Source organism: Ostrinia furnacalis, unplaced genomic scaffold, assembly GCF_004193835.3.
Source record: "Ostrinia furnacalis isolate ACB-3 unplaced genomic scaffold, ASM419383v2 OfSCF0213, whole genome shotgun sequence".
Classification (NCBI taxonomy): domain Eukaryota; kingdom Metazoa; phylum Arthropoda; class Insecta; order Lepidoptera; family Crambidae; genus Ostrinia; species Ostrinia furnacalis.
This window is the reverse complement of record NW_021130452.1, coordinates 205,178-216,894: the sequence shown is the minus strand read 5'-3', so window position 1 is coordinate 216,894 and position 11,717 is coordinate 205,178. Positions and strand designations below refer to the sequence as shown.

The following is an 11,717-nucleotide window of genomic DNA, read 5'->3' as shown; positions in this document are numbered from 1 at the left end:
ACATACATACATTTCCAGGAGGTATAAAGGCAGGAAAAAAACAAACGTTAGCGCGTGCTAAAGGAGCACAACGCCATCTATTATCCTAAATAGAAAATAGGTTTTACTTACTTTTGTTCTTGGTGAACTTGTTTTTACACTCTCACGCTTATGTTACTCGGTGATGAATAAGAAAAAAAAATGAAATCGGTCTGGTAGTTTTTGAGTAAGTTGTATGATGTTGCGCGATTCTGTAGTTGTGTAACTCTGACATTTTGCTGCAACTGTAGTCAATTATATGTATTATGCTCTAATAGATCCAAAACTTAAAGCTCCCTGTTTCTCTTTTGCAATTTTTTTTCTTATCTGACGTCTTTTCCTTATAAACAAATTCATCATATTATGTCGGCTCCAAACGTCAAGTAGTTTCCAAGATCTCGTGTATCATCAGTCATCAGTGATCAAGAGCTTATAATAGTCCCTAGTATTATTTTAACACAATATTCTGGTGAAATTCATCTTAAATCTTTGTTGACATTTCGTTCTGATGCTGTACCGTGTTAATTTAGATTGCCACGATGGAAGCAAACGAAGAAAATAAACGGCAGAAACTTTGTCGTGTGCGCCTTAACGCCGTCACATATCATCTAGTGAGCGGCCATAAAATTAATAATATCAAAACGGTTGTGACGAATTTACGATGGCATTTCACTGTGCTTTAAATAATAAAGATCATAAGGAATAGACCAGCCGATGGTTATATCGGGTTATGTGGGTACTGGCTAATATAATGTATTAACGATTGAGTGTATTCCTCTCAATACAGGTTTTTTACAAACTTGAAGACAGAGGATTTCCCCAACAATCTGTAAAATTTAAATTGGTTCCAATAAATATATTTTTCATTTTACTGGGTAGGTGTTTTGGTGATGATGCAGTTTGTGGTCTAAGCTGTAAATAGCTGCAAGGAAACTATTCGTAACTATATGTTTACTTGATCTAGTTTAGAATAGTTCCCTTGGTTATTTTGTGTAAGTGAATAGTGAGTGTGGAACTCTACTTATAATAATCAATGAAGAAGTTGTTAAATCGCTGAACCAATTTTGATTAGACCAAACATGGATTGTAATTGAGAAAGGGATAGACTTTTGTCGCAAAATAAATATTGAAGGGTCGTGATATTACGAACACATTTTGGGGAGAACCCATAATTTCTCCTAATGTGTGTGGAATTCGTATATGCTTTTGCTAAGAAATATTATTATTATTTATTAATAGCTATATCAGACTGATTGAAGAACGAATTATCATCTATTTTATCAAACAATTGATAGTCTGATGAACCTCGGCTTTCCAAGCCACTGCAAAGGGTCACCAAGAGTAAGTATCCTTCTGAGAATCGAACTTAGGACAAGACTTCCTAACCACTAATCTAAGCAGAGAAAAAGATGCAATTAACACAGTGTTGCCAAGCGAAGGCGTGTGCGCAGGCAATGCGGCTGCGTTTTATTTAGTGGCGATATTTGCCCGCTGCCAAACTAACTGGAGCGGAATGTTTGTCATCAGTGGCGGGTGGTGCAAGCGACAGGATACACCGGATGTGTGTTGGTGCCTAATGCCCGGGATAGGGATTATACTGATTACCCGGCTCGAAGGATCAAAACTAGAAATAAGGAGGGATAGGATTTTGTATACTGATATTTAATCTAAATTTTTAATATAATAAATAGAGAGTTGTTGGGGAGACCTTTGTCCAATAGTGGAATTCATTCGGCTGAAACGAACGAACGAAATAGAGAGTTATTATCCTTTATTGGAAAAAATACATATGTATTACAGAATTCAGAAGCGATGGTAGGAAAAGGCAATGATATAGAAAAGCGTTTTAGTTTTTTATTAATAATTAAATCCATTGATAAATACCAAAGAGACCGTCCTTAAGAGTTAAGACCTGCTTTCTGTCAAATTCAAAATTAAATTTCTTTTGGACCAGCAGCTTCTACTCCCACACAAAACAAGCTTCAGAAGGAAACCACTCTTTTAACCATACAGAATTGATAATGACCTCATATTTCAAACACCATTCCATCATCTGGGTATAAAAATAATAATAAAGATTCTTACGAATGGTGATGATTTTTTTACTTCCTCATTAATATTATGTCATTGGTTCATTCTGTGTCGCCACACTCCAATACAGAGGTGTGAACACAAGCACAACCCCTGCCACATTGAGGTAGGCAACGTGTAAACAAATGATGTCATAATAATATGTCACATCACTCGCACGTTGTTTTACGCCTGTATTCACAAACGATGCTTGCTAAAGTGAAGCAGCAAATCGAACGCACAGCGTTGAATAGAGCTCTGTGATTGGTTCGTGTGTCACCCTGTGCGTCCACGCGCACTGCGAGACCTCATAGTAATGTTTGTGAATACGGGCGTCAACCCCTGCCACATTGAGGCAGGCAATGTGTAAACAAGTGACGTAAGTGATGTCATAATAATAATGTCACATCACAGAGCGCGTTTGTTCGCACGTTGTTTAGTTAGAAATTTTGTCATTTCCTGCGCGAGACGATTTGACATTTGGCACTTATTTGGTCTAGATTTTAAGCGAACTGTGACGGTGGTTCTCAGAAAAAAAAATTGCGGAAAGGTGAAAATGTGTAGGCTTTAAATGAATGGGGTCAACTATTTTGGCAAAAGACTAAAATAGAGGATTTTATAGTCCAAAATTGTGACACTTGTGACATAATTTTCACCCGAAATTTAAGTGAGAAAGTAAGTGCGTTTATTAGTTGGGATTGGCTAACATAATGGCAGCCTCCAGTTCGAAGGAATGACGACCTCAAGAATATGGCTGGCAGTGAAGTGAAGAAAAAAGCGGGTGATTGTGCACTAAAGACATTGTTGGCTAGGAAATTATTGTTCACTTGTCCAGCAATAAACTGCAATTGGTTGGATGATGACGACGATGAAGAAGAATCTCACTTCCTTCTTATAAAATAAAACAATGTAATACATTTATTAAATATCCCTTATTCGATATTTGGTTTCATTTGTTTGCCAGTCATGCATGACTCACAAGAACGGTTTTGTAGTTTAATTCTGAATGTAAAAGTAAATAAAAAAATGCAAACAGTAATAAGGCGATAAGGTGCATTTTATGATGAAGGCAGTGCACTGCTTTTGTAGGAAATAAACAGGACAATCTAAACACCGTAACTTCTGTACATTATCCATTCTGCGGTGTGCTAGTCCACAAATTGAGAACAACATCAAAACTAAGTCTATTCTGTGGTTACAGTTTAGTTAGAAAAGTCGGAACAACATCAAAAATAAGTGTTGCCAATTCTCTTCTCATCCAGAATCATGAATGAGTAACACCTTGTAAATAACGGCCTCGCCGGCCCCGACTCGGATTCAGATTTACTTATTAATACGGGCCCTAGTCCGCAGGTATTTTTCCACGTTTTCTCCCAAAGCTTTAGGCTGTAGCTACATCAAAAGCTAGGATATAGCAAATTATTTGTTTTTGTGAACGTAATTCCTATCAATAAGTGCCACTTGTGGTCTAAACTAAATATGTAAATGATTTTGATTTTTTATTCTTTTGAAACGGATTTTTGTCAAAATTAATAACCAAACATGTTGAAAAAAATTATTGAGAAAAAAAATTCTTCATAAATTCGTCATGGATTTTGTCAACACTTTTAAATGGTTGGTCATCACGACTCTCTCCAATTTATCAGACCCAAATTGAAGAATTCGGATGAACTCATCTCTTAGTCACCTACTACGCCAGTGACACCCATGGGAAGAGTTGGGAGGTCCTGTTCTACTCCTCCAATACGGGAACTACATGGATAACTTAATACTTAGTTTGGGACTAGATGGCGTAGTGTAAAATGTCAAAGGTGCAAGGATATTTCTATTCATTATTATTAATTTATTTAAAACTAGCGGCCGCCCACGACTTCGTACGCGTGGATCCCGTTTTACCCCCTTCATCTATCTTACGCGGTTTAGATTTTTTCATACAAATGTTTTTTCCCGCTTACTCCCGTTCCCGTAGGAATTTTGCAATATCCTGTTGTAACTAAGCTTTAAGTTTACTAAGGTACCTGCATGCCAAATTTCAAGCGTCTAACTTAAGCGGTTTAGATTTATCATACAAAAGGATTTTCCCGCTAATTCCCGTTCCCGTGGGAATTTCGGGAATTCTTAGTGCACCTCTACGGTACCTAAGCTACGTCCCTTCCAAATTTTAAGTGCCTACGTTTAGCCGTTTAGGCTGTGCGTTGATATGTCAGTCAGTCAGTTTCTCCTTTTATATATTTAAGAAGATTATTAATTTATTTAAGATTTGCCACTCTTGCCGGAACCATTTGGCAAACATTTTACCACCGCAAAATTCCGTAGGTATGTCTCAATAACTTTATAGCTTAGCTTCTAGTGTGTACCAACTTATACTCCCTATGTAACGGTTAATTCCCCCCTTATTTTATTCATGTTTTGTTCCAGGTAAGAACATCGGCCATCAAATATGCACGTGCCCGGTAATCAGGTGGACCTACACAATGAGCCTGCGATTTCGCGTTGAGGAAAAATAAGGAAAAGACATTTATTGTCAATGAAATGCTCATAAATAACGCTCTAAATGTCTAAATTTGGTTATTCTTACCGTTAGATAATTCCTGGCAATTAGTGGTGACTGAGTTTGTTCCGGCGTTTCTTCTCAGCACTTGCCATATGTGTCTCGAAGCGCTTTTAGGGCCTAAAAGATAAGGAGACATGCAAAGTGCCCCATAAGGGCTACCTTTTCTTTTTTTATATTTACTATATTTTGACGTTCATAAGTGCCACCTTGTGGTCTAAAGTGAATAAATATTTTTGATTTGATTTGATTTAATTTGATTGCGTTTTAAATTGTTTCCTTAGACGAAAATTTCGCCTAAGAATACAAAATTAAACAAATCAGTTTACAGGGCCAGTATTATGCCACCTCATTACTCATTAGAGTTCTAATCTGTGGTTATATTCAGGTTCATGATGACACTCATTCACCTGAAATTTCGGCACAAATTCCGTTCCGGGCTCATCCCCACTCCCCCCCATGAATAAGACAGACGACAAGCGGGAATCGTGGTTATAAATCATACGCGGTCATAGTGTAGTGTGAGGGTAGTAGGTTAACATTGTTGTTAACACTTCTTAATTCACTTCTTTTTTAAATGGCCTATTAAAATCTGCGGAATAAGTTTTGTGAAATGGAAATGTGTCAAAATGACAATTTAATTTTTCAGTCAAAATTCGATGTAGTAGTCTAATTGGGGTTAATTTATCCGATGAGCTGAAAAATTAACCGTAATTATAGTACCTACTAAATTCTTTGACCAGTAGTTTAAATTATTCCTGAGAGACTACTCGTACTTGTACAGACATGGACAAAATATCAATATGAAAGCTAAATTTTATGCCATTTATTTAAAAGAAAAAACTATAATACGAATGATTGGCACTAGAAGCTAGTTTTTTTTTCTAACTAAACACAAGTTTATTTTTATTACATCCTTCCATTTTATTTATTATCCTTTCATTTATTTGTTTAGACTAATAAATAGTACTTACAAATCGTCAAACATTTTGCTCTTAAGGAGCCTTTACATGTCTTTACCCTACCAGCGCTTCGAGACCAACATTTGTCAAGTGCTGAGAAGGGTATACTGCTTTTACTTTTACACTGTGTCCCCCACTAAAGCTCTGATATATCATTACCCCCAAAACATGAAGACAAATAGACTATTTACACTAATTCCGAAAGAAGCTTACCCCCCACCCCCCACCCCTGGCTTAGGGGCGGTTTTTATTATGATTTATGTAGTTTCAGTGAGATGTTTTCATTTTCAGGCCCATTTGAGCCCAAATTGAAGCTTAAATGCATAATAAGTTTGTTTTTGAAAGTTTTGGGAAGTTTTCGTATTGTGTAATGAGTGTTAGAGGTTTTTATTTAGATTGGGCTTTAACTGTTTTCACTTCAAAGTTAGGAATAATATGAACAAAGAGTATAGTAGGAAATCATGCTGAATATCTAGAATAATAATTATTGTAAGTCCCAGCTTAAAATAGAACTGGGCAATTTTGCCAATTAATTACTCTGGTAACGACCTACTAATTGGCACAGTCAGCGTCAAATAGTTAGTGACAAAGTATCAAAAAGTCTTTGTTAAGCCTTGATCACACGTACCGAGTAAACGGGCGAGACAGTAAAATGTTTACTCGGCCGAGACAGTTGGGTGAGCGAGTCACATACTCGAGCGCTCGGCCGAGCACTCTGCGTAATGTTCACACACACCGAGTACTCGGCCGAGAGCACTGTCTCGTCCGTTTGCTCGGTACGTGTGTTCAAGGCTTTACATTACAGTAGAATCCCGATTATCCGGATCAATTAAAACCAAGGGTGGTCCGGATAATCGAAAATCCGGATAATCGATTTTAAAGTAAAATCAAACAATAATTAATTTTTTTACAATAGAATGGGTTTTCAATTCATCATTTAAAGTCTAAAAATCTAAATTTTAGACCATTGGTTGAATCCGTTTCTTTTAACAATGAACTAAACGACGTCGATACCGTGTTTACGGTGGGCGGCGCCTTCCGTTTTTATGGGTCCGGACTTCAAATCGGTAATTACAAATCGTGAAGAATGAGTCCGGATAATCGGATAATCGGATATCCGGATAATCGAAGTCCGGATAATCGAGATTCTACTGTATAAATTTTTGGCCACTTTGAGTGTCAGGAACTATTTGACTGACTATACCTAGTATTTTGAGTAAAAGCCTAATAGTAGTATTCTGACTAAAAGTCTCTGTAACAATCATCATCATCAGGTCATTCAGTCTCCATTGCAGGAGTACGACCCTCTCTAATTTACCAGAGGCAAATGGACGAATTGAGCCTTGAATTTAATGTATTATACTAACAATCAACCGTACCGTCAGCCGTTTGGTGTAGTGGTTCGAAACGGACTACTATTCCGGAGGAAGCGGGTTCGATTCCCGCACAGTACAAACATTTGTGTGCATGAATATATTTGTTTGTATTGGACTGGGTGTTTTCTATGTATAATAAGTATGTATTTACAAAAAAAAAAAAGTATTTAGGTATGTTTATATCCGTTGTCTAGTACCCATAGTACAAGCTTTGCTTAGTTTGGGACTAGAAGCGCAGTGTAAAATGTCTAAGAATATTTATTTATTTATTTATTTAATATAACTGATTAAATACATAAGAAAGACAGGAACATTTCAAATAATAACTTATCCTTGTAGACACACTCCAAACAATTTTAAACCTTACCCAAAAGGTATAAGGTCGAAGATCCTTCGCCTAAGACTATATGTGTACATTGCAGTTCAAGATTAGTATTTATCGGTACAAATGTACAGTTTAATGCACGATTTGTCACTACAATGTGTGTTTGTACTAATAAAGTACACTGGGTGCTATAATCATTAGTGAATTATTTGATTATGGCTAAGTTTAACTGCCATTTTGAAGGTAAGGCGCTAGTTTATTACACTAAACTATTATTAAGTCGTACCTTGTATTGTTGTTTAATTCTTCTATAATTGTGTTTACCTAATAAATACTTCGACAAGACATTGCCAACATGATAAAAACTTTTCTAGAGATTTTTGTAGGCTTTACATTATTTTTGTTATGATATTGATGTAAATAAATTAATAAAGACAAGACAGCAAGTTTTGTAACAAAAGCGTGTATTTATTTACAAACATTTAATCAACAAACATTACTTAAAAAATATTTTTACATTAATTTAATATTATACATCACTTTATTAATACAATTTCATTTTGGAACTTTAGTTTAGTTTTGTTTCATCAACATTGTTTGATAGCACATAATTTTGTGGATTAGATATCCGAAGGTTTGACCCCACACAGTCCTATAAATGACAGGTATCTTTTAGTTTAATTATTGTTAAAAATCTCATTCCAGTTCTTTTTTTTCCAAAAAATCAAGCATACGACTCACCAAAACCACTCCATTACTAGCCCTTAACTTAATCTATTCCTTACTTAATTACACCTTCCTGCCTAATGCTGTTGAAAAAGCTTCCTAAATTAAAGACGAAGCGCCATCTATGACTAAATTCCCCCCGTTCATATGGGGGAACACGTCACTAGCCACCAGACAAATATACGCTGCCACCTCCTTGGGTTCCAGAACCTTCCCTTGTGGCAATATGGATTCCAGCTTCTCATAAATGATCTGGTGAGCTGGATTCTCTATTTTCATCCCAGAAAGAATATTAGTTCTGGTGATACCAGGTGAAACGCAGTTGATCCTGACCCCTTCTATTCCAAGCTCTGGGGCTGCTTGCTTCGCGAACCTCTCTAGAGCAATCTTTGCCATGTTGTGCACAAGAAACCCTGGCCTGAACCTCGTCATCATTGAAAAGGACACATTCACTATATTCCCTTTCGTCTTCATCAGGTGCGGCACAGCTAGCTGCGTCAAATAGAAGGGTACTCTTAGATTGATCGCCATTATGTCGTCGAAAATTTCTATGGATTTGTCAAAGACTGATGACATGGAACTAACACCAGCACAGTTCACTAAAACGTCAATTTTTCCGTAAACTTCTACAGTTTTTGAAATCACTGCTTCACAGCTCCCTTTATGAGTTAGGTCGAGAAGGAGGCATACAGGAGTCTTTTGTTTTTCTTCTTCGCATATCCGAGACGTGTTCAATAGTCGGTCTTCATTTCGACCGACCAAAGTCAGTCTGGCTCCGAATTTGGCGAAGTACTTAGCTGCTTCGGCGCCAATGCCCGAACTGGCGCCCGTCACAATGACCACTTTGTCATTGTAATTGACGAAAGGTTCCATCGCTGACATGGTTATGGTTTTCCTGACGTTTTCACGGATATTATTATTCGCATCGCTCGGTGTGTGTACTCGCGGTGATATTTTAACGTGGACTGATTTTTTATCAGTTTATCAACACCTGCCCAATGATATCGTTATGTATTAATATCGTCAAACATTGAAATCTGTATACAGACATCAGCAGGTGAAACTACACTTTTTTGTTGCATAATCGCACCTGTTACAACCATGTAAAGTTCATTTTTGTTTAATGTGTCATCGTCATATACAAACTAAGATTATGGTTAGGTAAATGTAAAATCAGCATGACGTGGAACTTTTAAAAAAAAGGTGTGCATTACATTTGCCAAATCATTTTGAACAAAAACATGTTTTTTAATAAAAACAATGATTACACTGCACTGTGTTGTCCATCCGGTTTATAATGATGTGATAAAATTTATAGTTGTCTTAGTGTGATGACTAATTTGTGTAATCAATTAATATTATTGACTTAATTTATATTAAAATATAGGTGCATATGGCTTAAAATTTTCTCTTTGATAAGCGATGTTGTCATCATTTAAAAATAGACTGACGAATGCAAGTAAGTTATAAGTTGCATAAGAAGGCCTAAGGTCACCCAAAGGGCGATGGAGCATGCTATGCTCGAAGTTTCCCTGCGTGATCGAATCAGAAGTGAGGAGATCCGCAAGAGAACCGAAGTGACTGACATAGCCCGCAGAATTGCTAAAATCAAGTGGCAGTGGACGGGGCACATAGCTCGCAGAGTGGATGGTCGCTGGGGTAGAAAAGTTTTCAAGTGGCGACCACGAGCCGGAAGACGTAGTGTGAGCAGGCCTACTACTAAGTGGACCGACGATCTGGTGAAGGTCGAGGTAGGTGTCGGATGAGGGCGGTGCAGGACCGGATCCTTGGGGGAGGCCTTTGTCCAGCCGTGGACGTCATTCGGCTGAAACGAACGAATGGCAAGTTGCATAATTTCTAAATAAATCAGTTCTCAAGCTACCGTACGGATAGGTGTCCAGAGTTCAACGTAACTTTATTTATTTTGAAGACTATTTTCGAACGAATTTCTACTTACAGCTTTGTTTGGGTGGACTTTGGTCTATCATTGATAAACTATTTTGCGACTCCCTCGCTTTACTCATAGCCTAAATTAAACATTTTTATCGCTATCATAAAAAATGATAAACTTTCGCCATTTAAAGGATGTTATTTTTGCGATAAAGGTAGCCTAGGCCCTATTTAACTCTAATATCGAAATTCATCGAATTTGTTTAGAAGTTTAATTGTGAAAACCATCAGACAGAGTTAGGGCTTCTTCACATGGTTATCCAGTTTTGCGGAATGCAGTAATGCAATACAGGATTCTAAAAAACTGGACTGTGGTGTGAACACATTCAAGAGTGTTTGAAATTCGAATTGCAAATTGGAACGGATCGGATTTTTGCGGGACACATCATACGGGATGTTCGTGTGAACGTTAATATTAAACGTATACTACAAAACGGGATCCTACAAAACGAGATGTCTACGTGGGAACAAGCCCTATTTTGTCATTAGAACAAGCCTTAACGGACAATAGTGACGACAGTTTCTTGCGCTGCTTCTTCTCAGCACTGGCCCATTTATTGTCCTGAAGCAGTGATTGGGGAACAGGGACATGTAAGAGTGCTTTTTAAAAGCCTACTTGCATAAATAAATGTTTTTTTTGAAATTTATTATGTGCTCTTATAAAATTTCATTGCACACAGTAGCTTTCTAACACCAAGTATAATATTTCAAATGTCATTAAAACTAAACATCAAACTAAAATTTCAACAACACAAAACACAATTGCAACACGTTTTATTTAAAAAGAACTTCCAGTCTCGCAGCTTCCAAATTTGTGCAAAAGCTCCGTGATGAGATGTATGCAAGCGTGAATAACATTCCGTAAACAATAGAAGCTCTCATTACAGCTTTCAGCGCTTTGGCTTTTATTAAAAACTATACGAAACAATGAAACGTGCTGCCAAAGACATGTTATACTTAAGCTTTAATTTTCAATGAGATTTGGACTCTGCAAGGACGAGTGTGGAGTCCATTTTCTTATTAATTACGAATGGGAATTTTGGAATACCAAAGATAGTCACGTGAAAAATGCAAGGATAAGGAGATAGGATGGTACACTTTTAAGGAACTCTTATCAATTTGTTTACTTTTATGACAAAGGCTGTTAAAACAGAGGTTAGAATCCTGGTGTCAAGCTTTTAGCGTGGTTGAACCGACACAAGCATTTGACATAACTCAATCGAGCTAATCGTTTAATGTTCCGCCGAAAACGTCGTTTTCTTAGGACAGTCAAGGTGATTCCAGGTCTTTTATTTTTATATTCGTCCGTTCGTTACAGCCAAAAGACTGCTTTTAGAAAAAAAAAATTCATATTTAATTAAAAAATAGGGCTTCCACAAGGTACTATTTTCGAACCTATCCATTAAATTTTATAAAAGCAAAAGAAATTATAAATGAATGCTACAATACAAAACTCGTGATCTGAATAAAGTCGGGGAAATCATGCCGATGATTTACGTTCGCAATCGACGTTAATTATATGGAATTACATTTAATTGTCATCACTATGGCCACAGTTTTGATGAGGTTTTCCTTTGCATTTTCATTTGTATTTTATAATCGTAATACTATTTTCAGTAAATGGCTTGTCACTAGTATCATGATGACCTTGATCTGGTCTCTATCCACATACTTATTAAAGACAGATCACGTGCTTGTTACAATTATTTTTTTAAATTCTGTCTTTAGGGTCTCAATAT

General features: G+C 36.8%; 1 protein-coding gene across 1 annotated transcript; it reads right to left on the bottom strand.

The window, feature by feature from the left end:
* Positions 1-8,096: 8,096 nt before the first annotated feature.
* LOC114356484 (uncharacterized oxidoreductase SSP0419-like) lies at positions 8,097-9,376 on the bottom strand. Its single transcript, XM_028309697.1, has one exon. It carries the CDS (start codon positions 8,908-8,910, stop codon positions 8,128-8,130), a length of 783 nt encoding a protein of 260 aa, XP_028165498.1. The 5' UTR covers positions 8,911-9,376; the 3' UTR covers positions 8,097-8,127.
* Between the last annotated feature and the right edge of the window lie 2,341 nt (positions 9,377-11,717).